Raw genomic sequence first — 17,055 nt, forward strand, 5'->3', positions numbered from 1 at the left:
TTTAGCTTTCGATAACCATAATGCATAACCTTGAAAAAAAACGAGTCTTTGTGCAACAAGACGATTGAACTTACAGAAATTGAGAACAATACAACATCCAAAGCGTTAAGGGATTCAGTCCTTTCCGTACACCGATAGGGTTTGGGAGCCATTAGAGCAAAACATATTCTGCTATTGCTCCACTTGTTCAAACTATATATTACACTATTGCCACTGGATAACCCTGTTTCATTTCTAATCGGCGGTCCAGCTCTGCTCCACGACCTCCCGGACACGCCTGTTGTATTCCCGTTTGTTCTCGCTGAACAAGCGTGCTGCCTCGGAGTTTGCTGGCGAGTTAGGGTTCGGATCACAGAGCAGGGACTGATATCACAGAAACGTGCACGAGTTGAGTTCTCTTGTTCTTGGATGAGGAAAATGGACGGAAGACGAAATGATTCATTCGTATTTTTTTACCTGAATAGATGTAAGAATAGCTGCGACGTCGTATATGGGACTCCACTGGTTCTGAAGGATGTCGAGACATATACTTCCATCTGCATAGACTGAAGTGGACCCACATGGCAGAAGACAAATGAGGGTGGGATGAACGCAAATGAAAGAAACAGACAGGAACAAGGATCAAGGCAGTCAAGAGTAGAGGGGAAATGATGTTAAGTTTCTAACTTACTATTAGGGTGGAACATCCGAGAAACGAAGCGGACAGTTGGTGGCTTATTTGGATAATCCTCAGAAAATTGAAGGGTCAGCTTAAAAGTGCCTGAAATTTCGATGGTATCAACAAAATCAATGAATTCAGCATATGAAATACCTAGGGAGATGCAATTACATAACCGAATCAACACAGGACAAATGGAAGAAACAGTAGTTCAGCAAACAGAACGCAGAGACAGGAGCACCAAACGACTGGACATTTTGTTGAAGTCTCTCTAAGCAAAGGTATGAACTTTTACATCACTGAACGTGATGGAAAGAGATGAAAACGGCGACTGAATCTTGTTTCCACCACTAAAGACAAGACATACAGCAAGTAAGAATGAGGTTAGAGAGATGATGAATTACCTCCATCCCATGGCGTGTCATCAGGGCTGCAGTTCAGGCAAAAGAACAAGAAGATGCAATTAGAAAAAGACAGAGGTAGGGATTCCGATTTTTGAATTCTATGTTTCGGGCATATACCCGAAAATCACGGCATTCCAGAGCATAATGTTGTTGTCCTGAGGAGCACCACTAATCCCTGCAGGAGGGTCCTGCTGCAACCTCTTGAAGTCCCTCATCAGCCTCTTCCTCGCCGGAGTCGACATCCTCACTCAGTTTCTTGAAACAGAGAAACAATGGCGGAATTCAGGACAACACTTGAGACTCAGCAACCAGCGTGTAAGGGACAAAAAAAAGGTTTAAAACCCAACATCTCAGACGCCACCATTATCTCGTAAACGTACATATTACAGAGGAGAGCACGAAACAGCGACCAAGCAACCCTAGATTCAGGTTTTGAAAGGAACCCAGGACCGGAATTACGAACCCTAGCTAAGAACGCAACCCAATTTCACCCAGAGAAGCACGAAAATTCCGAATTCGAAAGAAAACCCTAGATCCTAAACAACACGATCAAGCGAGAGAAACGGGGAAACAAACACAAAGCTGCAAACTTGCAAAGCATCGAGGCAGAATAAAGGTGGAAGAACCTCGGAAACCAGAGAGGAAGCAAGAGGATTAAAGTACCTTTGGGGAAACCAGCGGAAGAAGAAATCAGGACATGGGACGAGGATAAATGTGACGGAAATTAGGGCAGAAGAGTATTTGTCTGAACAGAAAGGAGAATTATAAGAGTGCGGTTCGGCCGGTCAGCGCGGTTTCCGCTTCTCTGAAAGGTGGCAAAACCTCTGCGTTAATGAAACGCTGTTTTATTTTAATATCTTCCTTCCAGAAACTTCTTTTCTTTTCTTAAAAAGTGAAAACAATGCTTAATTAGTTAGTTAATCATCATATTAATCTCAAACACTCATTTGAAAATATAAGGAAATCGCAAACGCTGCGATTGCGTTTTGATGCACAAACATTCCCCAAACAGATTCTCCATCTTACTGCCACTGATTAGTGATTGCCCTTTTACACAGCTACTAAGATTCGTCAAAATTATGTCTTCTCAAGAATTGTTTTCGGACCAATTCAAGCTCTATGGTTCACATTCAACAAAGGAAGTTGTGTGTTATGAACTCTTTTGTCAGTACAGAACCAAGTTAAAAAGCAAAAGACTTTATAAGACTGAAGACCAAGGAAAGCTGCAAGAGTTGTGGTCTGTGTCTCACCGGTTGAGCATTTCTTCGACTGAGAATCCCAAGCAGTTCCCAAAGTAGTTTGGAGGTTCAAAGATGAAGCAAGAGATCACATCTCTTAGGGTTATTACCCCATAAAGCTCGTTCTCATCCCCTGCTCCAACATATACTCGATGGACCGACTTTGATGCCAGACTGTTTATCACGCTTCCTAACGTCGAATCGGGTTTGCACGTTACTGCCGGAATAGCCTTTCCGTATTCCTCCCCCGCCGTAGCAATCTTCGTGGCAAATCCCCTCACGGTGAGATGCCTTTAAAACAAAAAAAAGGATGCATTTAAAGAGTGTGACCTGAAGTTGGAGAAGACTTCAGGTTGGAGAAGCAAGTATCTGATGTCTCTCATGCTAATGTTTCCAACAATCGTTTTGTTCGCCCCCTCCACGACAGGGAGACCACCTATGTTGTTGTCTCTCATCCGCTTAAATGCTTCTAGAACAAGTTCATCGCTCTCAATGCTAACAACCTAAAACCCGAGACAAGATATATCTATCACCGGTTTCAAGAATCTAATGCCATGAGAATATATATAACTTTAGAGCGTTCTTTCTAACCTCGTCCGGTGACATGAAAGGGAGGCCGAGATCAGATATCGGGAGAGCGGAGATGTGATCAAACCAATCCCGGCCTTTGCAACCTTCAAGTCCTTGGACAACTGCGGATTGAGTGATGTAGTTTTTTATATCAGGAGCTCCTGGTTCAACCACAGGCACGTTTCTTTGCCTGTATTTGGACAGTAGTAATAGAACGCTCAGCATGGAGCTCTCTGTGGAAACCGGAAGAAAGGGAGCCCATCTGAAGGATTTCAGTATCATTCTTACCTGGACGAGAAAAACCCCCCGAAGAAATTTCATAATCATATCCAACTCCGGGTTAAGCCAGACATACATATCACGTGGATACATATCAAACTGTATACCCACAAATACGATATTCTTACCCAATTAAGACAGACCTAAGAACGAACCAAACATATATATCATAATCATATCCAACTCCTAGTTAAGCCAGACATATATATATATATATATATATATATATCACATCGATACAAACGAGCCTGTGTATACCCACAACTACGATATTTTTATCTGTTTAAGACAGGCCTAAGAACGAAAGCAAAACAAGGTTGGAAGCTTACAGTGGTTGATTTGAAGGGCTCTTCCTGGAGAATAACCTGGTAAAAATCCTTCCCCAAATTATCAGCAGTTGTCGGGGCATCTTTTCCGACCCCACGATGGGCGGCGCCAGCCAGCCCGGCCACAGCTGCTGGACCCGATACGCCTAAAGCCACTGCGCCGAGAGCCCCGACTGCTCCTGCGCCAACACCAGCGGCTGTTGCTGACGAGGCAGACAATACAATGGCTGCAAGTTCGGCACTTTCAAGCACCCAGAGAATAATTGCAGAGTAGTCGATTATTCCTAGGTACCTGTCTCTCCAGTCCGATGAGTTGTCAGAATCAGGATTTTTGACAGGGGCGGACAGAATCTTGCTGTCTGATAGGATCTTCACCGCATCAGATACAGAAGTATCTGCCGGAATCTCTATCACTGTCAAAAACCATAAACCACACAGTATCACAACCAAAGACTGATACTCAAAATTCAAACTCTCTTCTTCGTGAAAGGTTGATTCAAAATTCAAACTTTGCCAGCGCATGTATCCAAAATTTTTACGAATTCCCATAAATGAACATGTCTGCTTCAGCGAATCAACGATCCTGTAAGTGCAATGCCATATTGGGATCCAGGGCATCGACGCATAAGAAATACACAAATCCGTAAAACTGTAAGAACAAAGATCATGAATCAGAAAGGGAAATAATAAAGACCTCTGCCACCGGGAACTTGAGGGAAGGAGGAGACGGGGATTCCAGAGAAGGCAGAGGTTAGGGTTTGTTGGAGAGACATGGAGAGTTTCTTCCTCGACTGTATTTTCTCGAAATACGCTTCACAGCTCGAAACCGCCGCCGTTTTCTCCGCCCTCTCACCTTCCGATTCCGACATGGCTGCGACGAACAAAGACAGAGCAAAGGGGAGAACACGATCTACTCGAATCGAAGAGGCAGAAGATCTAAAGAGTGACAAATGGAGAGCTATGGAGGAGGCTGGAGCTTCCGATGTGGTGGTGGTCGGTTTCCGCCTAGTTTCCGGATCGCATAGGAATCTGGCTCGACACGTGGCAATGTAAATGGGCGACATGTCAGAACAGAGAACAACAGCGTGGCTATGCATAGCTTGTTAGCCGGATGGGCCAGATCATCTCATAACTCATTCTGGGCCTTGTTGGGCCTCATGCAGCATTATGGCCTGCAAATATTTTGACCGTACGATATGACCGTCGGTTTATCCCTGAACAAACGTCCGCTTTGTAGCCACAGATTCGAAGGTATAAAGCTCGAATCTTTTCGTCTTGCATGGTAGTGGGTGTTCTCGATTTTGCCTTCTAGGGTTCTTATTTTGTGTTAAATGTCCTCAATTTATGCTGGATTTCAGGTGTTTCTTCCTCAATGGAACCAGAAGAACATCGGGTTTCCGCTTTTTCTCCATGCCAAGAGAAATGTAGCCTTCTTTTCTCGTGCGGTTTCCTCTTCGGACAACGATGGTTCAGTTTCATCGTCCAGGCAGAACCATGTACCTCTACCCCTTCTTACGACTCGATTAAGTATATATGCTTGCTTTTCTTCTTGTCTGGTTAAACTCAACGTATGGGTTCCTTTGTAAACCACAGATGGGTTATGATCCTTCCGAGGAACTCTTTGGTGTGGACTTCAAGCCGAGGTAAGAGATTCGGAAGCTTTCCGCTTATGAAATTTGTGCTGTAGTGTTGCTATTATGGCGAATTACGCAACTCTTTAGGCAAGGGATCTAACCCTTTGTATCCAACGATGAATGCGCTCAAAACATAACTCTGTAGCTCCTACACTGAAGCTGGATACTTGCTCCTGTGTGAATTCTTGGTGGTGTTGAGGAATGGAAAGCATTGTTTGCTTTAGGATACAAACCTGCAAAATCTTGTCTTTTTGCTCTTCCTTAGTCCGGGACAACCTCGTTAGTGCTTGCATAATCATTTCTGCAAAAGCATAAGTCTTTATGTGGGATCGAGCATCATATTTGGGATATTGCTAATTTACATTTGTCAAGTTAGCAGATACATCTAGCCACAAAATTCATCTGGGCTTTAAAAAAAAACCTTTCTTGATGTCTTCAGGAATGCATCTTCTGAACCACGTTCATGGTTTGGTCCTAATGGCCAGTACATTCGAGAACTTCCCTGCCCTAGTTGTAGGGGTAGAGGTTATACTCCATGCTCAGACTGTGGGATAGAAAGATCAAGGCCGGACTGCCCCCAGTGCAAAGGAAAGGTGCTTAATTTCTTATAGATTCGTAATTTCAGACTTTTGAGAAACAAAATTTCTTCCCCTTTAACCGACTTGATCAAAATTTTGCATAGGGTATAATGACCTGCCTCAGGTGCTCAGGTGACTGCGTCATATGGGAAGAATCAATTGATGAACGACCTTGGGAGAAGGCTCAATCCATGTAATGCATTTGAGGGTCTAGTTGCATTCTTTCTGATTCTCTTGCTTATCTCAGTTGATTCTTCTTAACCCGAGTGTTCTTCCTCAGTTCCCCGTTTAGAGTGAAGGAGGATGATGAAGTCGATAATCTAGAGATAAAGCTGAGTGAGAGGAGGAAATCCAAGCGGGTATATCAGTCACCGCCTCCCGAGGTTGGACAGAAAATCAGCCGGACTCTGAGAGTTAGTTTCATGCTTTCCTCTTTAAGTATGATCTTATCCAAAAAGAAAGAATATGAATGTAATCTTCTATGCGTAGTTGGACGATGCAGAGTCTAAATGCCAAGACTGGTCTCTTCAGTAAGAGAATGAAGATTATACATCGTGATCCAGTGCTTCAAGCTCAAAGGGTAGCCGCCATTAAGGTCTGCATATACATTATGTAACTCTATCCAGGAATCGAAAAGAAGCACCTTCTTTCTTAAAACTGAGTTAATTCTCTATGCACTAGAAAGCAAAAAGAACAGCTGCTGCAAGAAGACATGCTGCCGAATCTATGAAAGCTTTCTTCAGCAATCCCGAAAATCGCCAGAGGAGGAGCTTATCTATGAAAGGTAATTCCTTTTTTCCAATTTTTAATCTGAATTTGCAAATCTGCATAGGATTGTAGAATTTTGCTACCCTTTTCTTTTGGCTGATGTTGTCCTAAAAACCAGTTCGGTAATGATTCAGGTGCTAAATTTTTCTGCAAGAACTGTGGACGTGAAGGCCATAGACGCCATTACTGTCCTGAGCTGGACAGATACGCAGACAGAAGGTTCAGATGTCGGGTTTGTGGTGAGAAGGGCCATAATCGACGAACCTGTCCTAACTCGAAATCTCTTGTTGCTAAAGGCGTATCCACAAGATATCACCGGTGTGGAATATGCCGTGAGAGGGGTCACAATCGTAGAACCTGCCGGAAACTGGCCGGAGCTAAACCGGAAAAAGGAAATGCCGGCCAAGATGATGTCGGAAACCGGAATTACGCATGCGGGTTCTGCAAGAAAATGGGACATAACGTTAGAACATGTCCAAGCAAACGAGGGTGATTATTGTATAGAACAAGACAGCTCATAAATTTACTTTTCTTTTTGTTAAGAGTTATTAAAATTCTTCCTCATAATTTGTATCGAAATTATACATGATGTAAAACAAAAAAAAATGGATTGGTCTGAACATTTTTTTTATAAACGTTACTGAGGAGGATTATGGACCGTTGATTCGGGAGTTCAATGACACGTGGTGGCGCTGAAGGCTCCAGATTATTAGGCGAGCAAGAGGCTGCCACGATAATACGGCATGTTCCCGTCCGAGAGTCGTCGAGTCGGGAGTCAAGGCAGGTGAACTTTTGTCCGAAACGACATCGTATTAATAACATCACTAGCACGTCTCCGCTAGTGACAAAACAAAAAAAAAAAAAAAAGAAAAAAAAAAAAGAAATACGCATCAAATAGGTAAGACCATCAGTTCTCCGCTGTCCGTAAATTCGACTCCACCGGTACGGAAGCTCAGCCCGTCGACGGAGCTATGGCGATGCAGTCAGGAGTTGGTTTATCCAAGATCTTGATCTTGGCCGGAGCAGGTATTCGCGCCTGATTTCTTCTCCCTTTGATCGGTCTCGATTGTTAGCTCAGTGTCGTGATTTCTCTGAGATTTCGTTTGTCTTGATAAGACGTTTTCGGTTTGTTGAATCAAAAGGTTATACCGGTACGATTATGCTGAAGAACGGGAAACTGTCGGATTTGATTGGCGAATTGCAGGTACTGTTGCTAGTTTCTGCGGTCAGTTCTCGTTTTTTTTAGCGATTTTCTAGGTTTTGGATTTTTGGTTTATGATGGCTTTTCGGGCATATTTTATATTTGCATAGGCTTTGGTGAAGGGGCTAGAGAGATCCGCAGAAGGATCTGAGGGAGATTCTGATGTTTCCGACGCCATAGCTGCACAGGTACTTGCTAATGTATCCTTGTTGCTCCTGATTTCCATATGTCAACGTGCGTATTTCATAAATTTGGTGAATGCTTATTTCTGCTCAATTGTGTTGATTTGAAGGTTCGTCGGTTGGCTATGGAGGTCCGGCAGCTCGCCTCGTCCAGACAGATAACTGTCATGAATGGAACATCTGGTGGTAAGTAAGAAGCTTGGAAATTTTATGTCTTTTCAATGCAGTGTTCTAGTTTTGACATAAGGGGAGAATCTTTCATCATCCGGTCTCTTGTTGATTTTCCCAGGCAATTTACAATCACTTGCTGTTCCTGCGGCTGCGTTGGGGGCTTTAGGTTATGGCTATATGTGGTGGAAGGTGTACTTTCAGTCAACTTTCTTTTTTGTTTAATCTTTCATTGCTGCTCTCGAAGGAGTTCCAAGGCACCAATCTTTTATCTTTTGACACTCGTTAGGGTCTTTCCTTCTCTGATCTTATGTATGTGACAAAACGCAACATGGCAAGTGCTGTGGGGAACTTGACAAAGCATCTTGAACAAGTATCGGAGACTCTTGCGGTGAGTTTTCTTGCCTTGCATTTGCTGCATTAGCCTATTCACTGCGGGATCATTGGCTCTTTAATTGTATGTTTGCAACATGATTTGTGTATATGTATGTATATGCTAACAATAATACTTCCATATGTGTACATGCTAATATCCTGTGGGTTTTGCTTGGTTGTTAGGCTGCAAAAAGGCATTTGACGCAACGGATTCAGAATTTGGACGATAAGATGGACAAGCAGAATGAGCTCTCTAAGGCAATTCAAGGAGACGTAAGATGATAATTATCTCGCCTTTCCGTCTCCGTTAGGTTTTTTATCATTAGATGTCTGAAGTCTATAGAACACTTCTGGGCTGATGAAACGAGGATATCGTAAACATTGAAACAGGTAGCTTTGGCTCGTGAGGATCTCTGCTCTATTGAAGGGGAGTTGGAATCATTGCATAACTTGATTAGTGGCCTGGTGAGACTTAGTTCCATCTTGTCTAGAGACATCTATGAACAATGTTTCGGGCATGCATGTTGGCTTCATCAAATGTTGATTATGCTGGTAAATTATTTAGTCTTTGAGATCAATCAAGAATCAACAACGAAAGGAAAACGCTTCAATTTCCAGCCAACAGCATTGTCGGATTCATCTAACGAGTTTTAGTTTACCTCTTCTAACCGAGTTGCATTGCAATTCAACTTTTGCAGGATGGCAAGTTAGACACGCTCGAATACAAGCAGGTACCTTTATCTGCATCCTGTCATCTGAATCCTAACCAAAGTTGGATTCTTAACAGCATGAATTTGCCATTGTATATGAATGCTAATATGTTAAAAAAAAACCACCATCATGATTTTCCGTATAACGGTTTTACTCACTCAAGCAGCCATTACTAATTCGGCGCTTCTGTTTTGCTTTTGGTGACAGGATTTCACAAATATGTGCGTGGTACGCCTGTATAACTATTTCGGGGGCAAGAGCGAAAAACTGCCTGAAGTTACCATGCAGGTAGAGGGTATCTTCTGTTGAATTTCAAATCTGTATTAATTTCATTTTGGTACCTGTGTCATTATACAAAATGATTTTAACTTTATTACAGGAAAAGCTTCAGCTTCCAGTAAACAAGGCTCGCAACTTGCTCACTGATGTGGAATCAAAGGTACCATTTATGTGTACCTTACTCGCTCGCCTAGGAATCATCTTCGTTTGATAACTGCTTATGACAGCATATTTATTGAAACCTGTTGGGGCAGGGCCTGAAGGATTTCGCCGATGAACTTTTCGAAAGTCGAAATCAAACAGGAATAAAAGCCGTGAAACAACGTGGGATCAATGAGAAACCAAGACCATTATCGAGGTACACACACACACACATGATTACCTGCAAATCAAACCCTTTTTTAAAAAACATATATGTATTTATTGGGGTTTCATATTCTGGTTTCAGGGCTGCGTCAGGTGTGTATTGAGATGGAAGGTGGGTCTTAGAGGGCGTTTGGGCTGGAGGATGTATAGTTTTATTACAAACTAAATAAAGACACAAGACAACGAAGCCATTTCATTTTTTTTTTTGGTTTTGTGTTTTCCGATGTTTGCTTTCATGTTCTCTCCTTGTGATATTATTTTTGTAACGAGACACGGCGGCTCTGCTGTGGGATTTTCACCTAAATTTCCGATGCTTTTACTGACACCGAACGGTAAATAAAAGAAAGTTGGATTGTGCATTATGAGGTTTCTCTCTCTCTCTCTCTCTCTTTTAACCAATCGGGGGAAAACGGGTGAAATACTAAAGCCGGCCAAGAGGCCGACAAATCAGATGGGGTTCTCAAAGAGGACAACCAAATCCCACTTTCAGTACCAAACCCAAACGGACACATGAACTATATATATGTATGTGTGTATGTATGTATGTCCCGAGGAAGATCTTATCACGTGGATGTAACAACAACTGTGTTCATGAATATTCCGTAAGAAGCTGACTGGGATCCGTGATCTCCATATCACAGCGCTAACACGTCAATCGGGATAGTTAAGTGGACCATGGGGCCGGGGGATGAATGCCAGAGTTAGATTACGATCTCCTTCACAAGTGTCGAAACCATGATCATATCCATCCATGACTGAGGAATGTCCCTCCCGAACCTTTTCGGACAAGGAGATACAATCTTGTTCTTCTGCTCAGAGGTTGAATCCAAGCCCTAGCCTGGGAACGCTTGCCCGTGTAACTGCCCCTGTACTTCTTTGCAATGGCAGGTAACAACACTAAAAAAAATACATATATTTTTAAATTTTATATAAAAAAAAAATCACATGTATTTTATAATTTTGTTTGTAAATTTACACCTAAACTCTAGCGCTAACGCAAAACAAACACGTTAGTGCCACGTGTTTAAAAACTACCGCGTCATCATCTGGATATTATTAAAATAAACCACATCGCCTGGATATGATTTAGAAACGGTAATTTTAATATTTTTATATAGAAAAAGCGGATAAATAAATATATTATTTTTGAAAATTTGGAAGTTTTGGATTTTTTGTGAAGTATTTGAGCATGTTCAATGGTTTTTCGAAAATTTTGCCAAAAAGATAATGGTTCTTTACTATTATGATTTTTTTACATATTTGCATGCATAATATTATCCAAATACCGTATCGTGGCGTCATTATCCAAAACAAACAGAGTGTATTTAAGCCCAATACGAATACGCAACTTCCGATTCATTATTTAATAATCGGATCTCTTCATTTCATCGGCATTAAAATTTTCGACGATGGTTTCTCTCCGCTCCTTCGCCGTCAAATCCTCTCTCCGCCTTCCTTCTCCGCCGTCGCTCCTCCCTCTCCGGTCACGATCTCCGCGTTCCATCTCCTTCTCCTCCGGATCTCCCGTTCGCCTTCCCGCTGGGATGCGCAATCTCTCCGTCGCCGCCGCCTCCGGCCATGTCTCGAGCTCTGGCAATGGATTTCACGGATCGTCCTTCCAGGTTTCTCCTGTTTACTCTTTGTAATCAGATGAGATGAGTGCATGTCGATGCGGTTCGCAGCATTTCGATTTCCGCAATCAATGCCTTTATTTCTCGTAGCCGTCGATGGTTTAATCAAATTTTCGCCTCCTGATTAGGTGTTTTCTCAATCGCGTCGTGTGTTTGAATCCAGGTCGCTGAATCCTTCTTCAGGGGTGTCTTAGAGGAGATGGAAAAGGTTTATCTGAATAGGAATCCAACACCAAAGGCGGTCTTGGAACTTGTCCGATCAGTTGAAGACGAGCGAATTTGCTACGATCATCTTGCCTTCAGGACATTCGGGGTATGGATTTCCACGAAAATCCTACTTTCTTCTCCTTTTTCTGTTCAAATTGCGGATATTATAAAGGCTGGACATTCGATGAATTCTTAATCATTTGTTTTCCTTTGGCAAATTTGCTAGATCAATGGTTATGGGATTGACTCGCTTGCAAGCTTATTCCTTGATTTTGGGTATTCCCCAAGGGACGAGTTGCGGTTTCCTGCGAAAAAATTGAGAGCATTGTGGTTTTCACCACCTGATGTTTCTGGTCCTCCTGGTGGTTCCGGCGTTAAAGGGCCTTTGCCTCGGATCTTTATCTCGGAGCTCCTTGTCGGGCAGATGAGTCCACAAACGCAGGTACCCTCTGCCATTCCTCTCACTTTGATCTTTTAAAGGCCGTACAAACATTGGAAGACAATTCTCTGCATTCAGGAAATTATCAAAAAATACACAGAAGCATCGCCTGGTGGGAATAAATACGCTGCTCTTTCCAGTGCCATGGGTACTTTAACATGGGATAAACCTTCGTCTTCTGAGTTCGAGCAGTTGTCCAGGTAGGGCTTTATCCACTTCTTATTTTGTGTGAAGCCAAGATCGTTTAACTCCCTAGGCTAGGATTTTTATTCAATGCATTAATGTACAGGGAGAGTGAATACGCTGCATGGACTCTTGTCAATGGGTACGCCCTCAACCATGTCACGATTTCCGTCCATCGGCTGAAATCTAATCTCAACAAGATAAAGAAACTCAATCAGTTCCTCGAGGAAAAGGGATTTAAGCTGAATTCTGAAGGAGGAGTCCTGAAAGGTATATAGTATATCATCAAACTTAGCAACTACTCTGGAAAACGAAACTGGTAATGCGGCCTTGAGATATTACTAATCTTTGTCCTCTCCTCTCAGTTAGCCCCGACGGCGGACTTCAGCAAAGCTCAACTGTAGCGGATTCGATTTCCTACGAATTCTCCGACGGGATCACTAAATCTGTCCCTTGTTCTTACATCGAGTTTGCTGAACGCCTCGTACTTCCCCAGTACCAAAATGTACCAGAAAGCGAGGTAAGTAACAAAGCTCTTGTAATTCTTGATTTATTTCTACACTATGGGGTTGCAAGCCCATATATATCATGAACTTATTATAAGAAAAAAAAAATCATAGGAAAAAAAGTGAACTTTGAAACTCCAAAACATGAGGTTGTAAACAAATATTTTTCAAAGGTATTACGACCTTCCTGTCAACAGTACATATGAAAAACAACTTCATGTTTTATTTGGGTATATGATAAAAATTCTCAAGTACATGTTTTATTCGGGAATTGGATACAATTCCATGTTCTGGTTTGAAAGTTTGAACGTTTATGTTATATTTTTAGGGGATTTTCTTTTTTTTTTTTTTATAAATTCGTGATTTCATATGGGAATTTACTTAGTTTTATGCCATAGAGAAAATTCTAATAATTGGAATCAACATATATTCGAAACCTGCAAAAACGCAGGTACAAGAGTTTCATAGGCGCGAGGGATTTGAAGTTGGGAATGCAGACAAGATCTTCGAGAGGACATTCCAGGAACAGCTTTCCCGTAGAAGCGGCTGACCATCGAAGTATATATACATACGGTAATGAAGTCCGTATATATACATTTAACCAATAAGTTCCGAAGCATGTATGCTTTTTACGTTTATGTAATCAAAGAAAGTTATCTATATCAACATAAAAGTAAAATGGATTATCGTATGAGCAAAGACAAAAGAAAGAGAGAACCAGAGAATGAAATGAAAACTGCTGTACATTGCTTGTCCGAAAGGATCCATCAAAACTATATATATATATTATGTATACAACGTTTCGATCAAAATCTATATTCGGATTGATCTGTACTTGTAACGCATAGCCCAGAAGAGGTAATGCAAGAAATTCACAGCGCTCAGAACGCACATCAGCCAGTAGAACCTATCGAGTTTGTAAAGGTTTAAGCTTTCGCCTTCGAGCCAAGGCCTCTGACCCAATCCACTACCGGTCGAACCATTCACGATCGATACGATCACTGAGCTTAGATAGTAACCCATTGCCAACGAGGCCCACGAGAGAGACGTGGCCAATGATCTCATCGAGGAAGGTGCTTCCGTGAAGAAAAACTCCAACAAACCGGCTAAGGTGAACAGATCGGCCGAACCCAGAAACAGGTACTGAAACGCGATCCATAGGAATGTGATGGGCAAGGTTTCTTGCGAGTCAAGCAACCCAGTTTCTGTGGCCACCCTCTTTCGTTTAATCTCGACCACAGCCGCCACAGCCATGGCCAAGATCGAAAGGACTAGACCGATACCGATTCTTTGCAAATGTGTGATACCCATTTCGGATTTGGTTACTTTCCGGGCAAAGGGAATGATTATATGGTCATAGACCGGTGCAAGAATCATTATGAACACGACGGGGAAGACGGGAAGTGACGCAGGAGGAACCTTGAGTTTCCCGAGCTTCGTGTTCATCGTCGCAGCCTGTTGAACAGAGAAAGTGGATAGCTGAGCTAAGCAACAGTTGAGCATTATGGTGCATGCAAATATCGGAAGCACTTTGAGCACAATCTTCACGTCCTCTACTTGCTCGACCGTACATTCAAGAGATCTGTGGATCGGTTTCTCTTCTGCAGCTCTGTTCAGACATCCCAAGCTGTTTGTCAGAACCGGAGAAGATGCTTCTTGATCATGTATTCTTGTCTTCTCGACTTCTCCATCTGATTGTTCTCCACCTTTAGAAACGCAGTGGTTGGAAGGGCTCACGGCTAAGTTCACAATGGCATTGCTCGACCCTTTGCTCGTGCCGCATGTGTTCACAGCCGCTGCACATAGAACCTGCAGCTCGAATCACGAAAACCGTTTCTTTCTCAGATTTCGAGTATACGAATCAAGAAACACTCATTGATATCTCGTTTCGATGTTATATATACCTTCAAGATTGTGGTAAGAGGGCTTCCAGAAGGGATCTTATTCCTGTAAAACCTCGAGCCAGCGAGAAAGGCGAGAATCGAGACGAAGATCGAGATGGTGGAAACTCCAAAGCCCCATTCCCAGCCTTTGTTGTCTTCGAGCCAAACCACGAACGTGACGGCGACGAGAGCGCCAGAGGCGAGACAGAACACGAAGTAGTTGAAGAACGTCGACCTTTGTCTTCGACCCTTTGGTGTGGTCTCGTCGAACTGCTCGGCTCCGTGAGAAGGCAAGGACCCTTTGATCCCTCCGACACCAAGAGCCACTAGGTACAGACCCACGAACAGCATCGCCGCCTTCGACCCGCCCACTGGCTCGCACTGTCCGGCGGAGCCCTTGCACGCCGGCGGCATTAGCGACGGAGTTCGAGCTTGCACTGTGAGCAGGATCAGACCCTGCATGCGCAATGCCAGAAGAAACCCTAACCCATCAAACCAGCAGTTGCGAAAATGGTAAAACCCAATACAAATTAGAACAGCAGAGCCGAAAAAGACGTGTAAATCTAGAATTTACTCGTGATTATTGTTAGGTCTCGTAATCAATAAAAGCTTGTACAATATAATGGAAAGTTGATGATAAATGTTGAGAGAGAACAATCGTATACTATATAGTCCACTATGCACATCAACTAAAAAAACAAAAGATAAATACATTCACTTATTAGATCAGATATGAAGCATCAGAGCAGTGGCCCAAAAATATCCTCTGTTTATAAAAATAAATGGACACGTGGAGAGTCATGGGAAGGAGGGAAAAGAGAAGAAAGATGGGCCCAGGGTCACGTGACGAGCACGAGAGGGACAAGGCCCAAACCCAAACAACAGAAACTGGAAACCGTTAAAAACAACGTCGTCATTACATGTAATGATGTCGAAACAACGAAACCTTTGTTTTTTGTTTGGTTGAAACGAACAAAACCTTATATTTTGTATTGTTACAATGACATATATAACTCCTTATATATATATATATGTGTGTGTGTATATATATAATATTTTGGTAAATGGCGTCTTAATGCATTTAGAATGGAACACACAGCATTTGCAACTTCTTTCTGCCAAATATGATAATAACATGTGACATGTGAAAGAAGTCGAAAGACTATATATGTGCTCAATTCTCAACACATGGAATGTAGCCAAATATATGCTTATAACATGTTATACATTAACTAATGTATAACATTTAGCTACACGTTTTGTCTTTTTCTTTTGGCCCTTTTTACATATGTGGCAGAGTTAGGAGCTTACACGTGTCTAGTTCTATCGGCGACATCGCAATTTCATACCCTATGAAAAAATAAGGACAAGATTCTGTGAAGCTAAAATCAAGATAGATGTGTTGGGACTTCTGTGCACGGATTTAAATTTCCATTTTTGTCCCTGACAGTGAACCATCAACCGGGGCCCACATACGGTTCTACTACGTATGCCAAACATGACTCGTGAATACGGTACCGTATTAATCACGCCCTCTTTTGTTGGTCCTTTTTTTTTTAGATATGGATAGCATCCCAATGCACGCATGGTTCATTTAATTTGCAGACCATATATTTGAAGAATATTTTATGCTTTTAGACTTTTGGTTACTCGACAAAAGGATTTTGTATCTTTTACAGTGCAAAAAAACAAAACAAACAAATCGTTTGGGAATAGATTTTCCTTTTTCAATATTTATATGGATGATCCTAAAAGGATTTCGTAAGGTGTGAACATATTTATTATTTGGTGGCTGGTCAACAGATGATTAAAATAGCTACAAAGTATGACTTAATTACATTTGCTAAACGTAAGATAATCTAATTAATTAGAATCCATACGAAGGACTGCTCAGTTCTTGCGTGAAATTGTAGATTTTGTACCCTAAATGGTGATTTTCACATCTAATCACCATGTGTCCCTCTAAATGGTGATTTTGTGTACACACACATATATATAAGTTAAAGAGGGGGGGGTGACTAAAAATGAAGAATTGATGTTACCAGGAACTGGATAGCGGCGGAGGAGAGGAAGATGAAGAAGGAGAAGAAGAAGGCGTCGGAGAGGAAACCGCCGAGGAGGGCGAGGAGGAAGGCCGTTCCCATGAAATTGGTGACGTCATTCGCCGATCTCGACGGCGACAGGTGCATGTACTCCCTCATGTACATCACCAGATTGCTCGCATTCGCCAGAAACGCCAGATTCTCCAATATCTCCACCACTACACACATTCAAAAAAAAACGAAAATATCATTTTCCATAAAACGAAATATATATTATTATCATTGTTAATCGGATGATCACATGATTCACCGGAGAAAACCCGGGGGGAAGGAGATAAAGGAGGAGGGGTAAATTCGTAATTTTGACACCGACCCAATACGAAGGAGGCGGCGACCATGCCGCCGTGGCGGCCCTTCACGGCAGGCC

General features: G+C 42.3%; 6 protein-coding genes across 7 annotated transcripts; 3 read left to right on the plus strand and 3 right to left on the minus strand.

Moving 5' to 3' along the window:
• LOC104822926 (ubiquitin-conjugating enzyme E2 2) lies at window positions 1–1,863 on the minus strand. Its single transcript, XM_010554290.2, has 6 exons — window positions 1,726–1,863; window positions 1,180–1,317; window positions 1,063–1,088; window positions 671–760; window positions 457–545; window positions 1–363 (listed from the first exon to the last, which is right to left on the minus strand). Exons 2-6 carry the CDS (start codon window positions 1,302–1,304, stop codon window positions 235–237), a joined length of 459 nt encoding a protein of 152 aa, XP_010552592.1. The 5' UTR covers window positions 1,305–1,317; window positions 1,726–1,863; the 3' UTR covers window positions 1–234.
• A 261-nt stretch (window positions 1,864–2,124) lies between these two features.
• On the minus strand, window positions 2,125–4,514 carry LOC104822927 (SNF1-related protein kinase regulatory subunit gamma-1-like). Its single transcript, XM_010554291.2, has 5 exons — window positions 4,170–4,514; window positions 3,479–3,888; window positions 2,892–3,158; window positions 2,631–2,803; window positions 2,125–2,591 (listed from the first exon to the last, which is right to left on the minus strand). Exons 1-5 carry the CDS (start codon window positions 4,342–4,344, stop codon window positions 2,309–2,311), a joined length of 1,308 nt encoding a protein of 435 aa, XP_010552593.1. The 5' UTR covers window positions 4,345–4,514; the 3' UTR covers window positions 2,125–2,308.
• Window positions 4,515–4,744: 230 nt separating this feature from the next.
• On the plus strand, window positions 4,745–7,095 carry LOC104822928. The gene is given in 9 exon segments (XM_010554292.2): window positions 4,745–4,971; window positions 5,069–5,118; window positions 5,549–5,702; window positions 5,792–5,880; window positions 5,968–6,100; window positions 6,190–6,282; window positions 6,369–6,471; window positions 6,590–6,938; window positions 6,940–7,095. Coding segments are annotated over 9 exon segments (1,173 nt in total). The 5' UTR covers window positions 4,745–4,806; the 3' UTR covers window positions 6,977–7,095.
• A 225-nt stretch (window positions 7,096–7,320) lies between these two features.
• On the plus strand, window positions 7,321–10,099 carry LOC104822929. Of its 2 annotated transcripts, none has more exons than XM_010554293.2 (13): window positions 7,321–7,481; window positions 7,598–7,659; window positions 7,767–7,844; window positions 7,949–8,024; window positions 8,128–8,198; window positions 8,296–8,397; window positions 8,565–8,654; window positions 8,772–8,846; window positions 9,080–9,112; window positions 9,300–9,383; window positions 9,472–9,531; window positions 9,626–9,729; window positions 9,820–10,099. In XM_010554293.2, the coding sequence occupies exons 1-13, from the start codon at window positions 7,427–7,429 to the stop codon at window positions 9,839–9,841; spliced, it is 912 nt and encodes a 303-aa protein (XP_010552595.1). In that variant the 5' UTR covers window positions 7,321–7,426; the 3' UTR covers window positions 9,842–10,099. The 2 variants fall into 2 exon arrangements, with proteins under 2 accessions (XP_010552595.1, XP_010552596.1); XM_010554294.2 differs by having other exon boundaries at window positions 7,323–7,481; window positions 9,300–9,380.
• A 1,006-nt stretch (window positions 10,100–11,105) lies between these two features.
• LOC104822930 lies at window positions 11,106–13,394 on the plus strand. Its single transcript, XM_010554295.1, has 7 exons — window positions 11,106–11,359; window positions 11,532–11,681; window positions 11,802–12,017; window positions 12,093–12,214; window positions 12,304–12,467; window positions 12,563–12,717; window positions 13,155–13,394. The coding sequence occupies exons 1-7, from the start codon at window positions 11,147–11,149 to the stop codon at window positions 13,251–13,253; spliced, it is 1,119 nt and encodes a 372-aa protein (XP_010552597.1). The 5' UTR covers window positions 11,106–11,146; the 3' UTR covers window positions 13,254–13,394.
• On the minus strand, window positions 13,300–17,047 carry LOC104823077 (protein NRT1/ PTR FAMILY 4.6-like). Its single transcript, XM_010554504.2, has 4 exons — window positions 17,002–17,047; window positions 16,629–16,846; window positions 14,608–15,042; window positions 13,300–14,512 (listed from the first exon to the last, which is right to left on the minus strand). Exons 1-4 carry the CDS (start codon window positions 17,024–17,026, stop codon window positions 13,517–13,519), a joined length of 1,674 nt encoding a protein of 557 aa, XP_010552806.2. The 5' UTR covers window positions 17,027–17,047; the 3' UTR covers window positions 13,300–13,516.
• Between the last annotated feature and the right edge of the window lie 8 nt (window positions 17,048–17,055).

The sequence above is a fragment of the Tarenaya hassleriana genome, unplaced genomic scaffold (assembly GCF_000463585.1).
Source record: "Tarenaya hassleriana unplaced genomic scaffold, ASM46358v1 Cleome39, whole genome shotgun sequence".
Taxonomy (NCBI): domain Eukaryota; kingdom Viridiplantae; phylum Streptophyta; class Magnoliopsida; order Brassicales; family Cleomaceae; genus Tarenaya; species Tarenaya hassleriana.

Excerpts from the sequence above, each read along its gene's own strand:
- LOC104823077 (XM_010554504.2), bottom strand. The coding sequence starts at position 17,026 with ATGGTCGCCGCCTCCTTCGTATTGG. Across the intron at positions 15,043-16,628 it reads CCGCCGCTATCCAGTTCCTG|GGTCTGATCCTGCTCACAGT; the intron begins GTAACATCAATT and ends TTGCGCATGCAG. Across the intron at positions 14,513-14,607 it reads CTCTTACCACAATCTTGAAG|GTTCTATGTGCAGCGGCTGT; the intron begins GTATATATAACA and ends TTCGAGCTGCAG.
- LOC104822930 (XM_010554295.1), top strand. The coding sequence starts at position 11,147 with ATGGTTTCTCTCCGCTCCTTCGCCGTCAAATCCTCTCTCCGCCTTCCT. Across the intron at positions 11,682-11,801 it reads TTGCCTTCAGGACATTCGGG|ATCAATGGTTATGGGATTGA; the intron begins GTATGGATTTCC and ends CAAATTTGCTAG. Across the intron at positions 12,468-12,562 it reads TGAAGGAGGAGTCCTGAAAG|TTAGCCCCGACGGCGGACTT; the intron begins GTATATAGTATA and ends CTCTCCTCTCAG.
- LOC104822929 (XM_010554293.2), top strand. The coding sequence starts at position 7,427 with ATGGCGATGCAGTCAGGAGTTGGTTTATCCAAGATCTTGATCTTGGCC. Across the intron at positions 8,199-8,295 it reads ATGGCTATATGTGGTGGAAG|GGTCTTTCCTTCTCTGATCT; the intron begins GTGTACTTTCAG and ends GACACTCGTTAG. Across the intron at positions 8,398-8,564 it reads AAGTATCGGAGACTCTTGCG|GCTGCAAAAAGGCATTTGAC; the intron begins GTGAGTTTTCTT and ends CTTGGTTGTTAG.
- LOC104822927 (XM_010554291.2), bottom strand. The coding sequence starts at position 4,344 with ATGTCGGAATCGGAAGGTGAGAGGGCGGAGAAAACGGCGGCGGTTTCG. Across the intron at positions 2,804-2,891 it reads CTTTCATGTCACCGGACGAG|GTTGTTAGCATTGAGAGCGA; the intron begins GTTAGAAAGAAC and ends CTCGGGTTTTAG. Across the intron at positions 2,592-2,630 it reads GAAGTCTTCTCCAACTTCAG|GCATCTCACCGTGAGGGGAT; the intron begins GTCACACTCTTT and ends TTTGTTTTAAAG.
- LOC104822926 (XM_010554290.2), bottom strand. The coding sequence starts at position 1,304 with ATGTCGACTCCGGCGAGGAAGAGGCTGATGAGGGACTTCAAGAGGTTG. Across the intron at positions 761-1,062 it reads TGACACGCCATGGGATGGAG|GCACTTTTAAGCTGACCCTT; the intron begins GTAATTCATCAT and ends TCGAAATTTCAG. Across the intron at positions 364-456 it reads CTATTCTTACATCTATTCAG|TCCCTGCTCTGTGATCCGAA; the intron begins GTAAAAAAATAC and ends CTGTGATATCAG.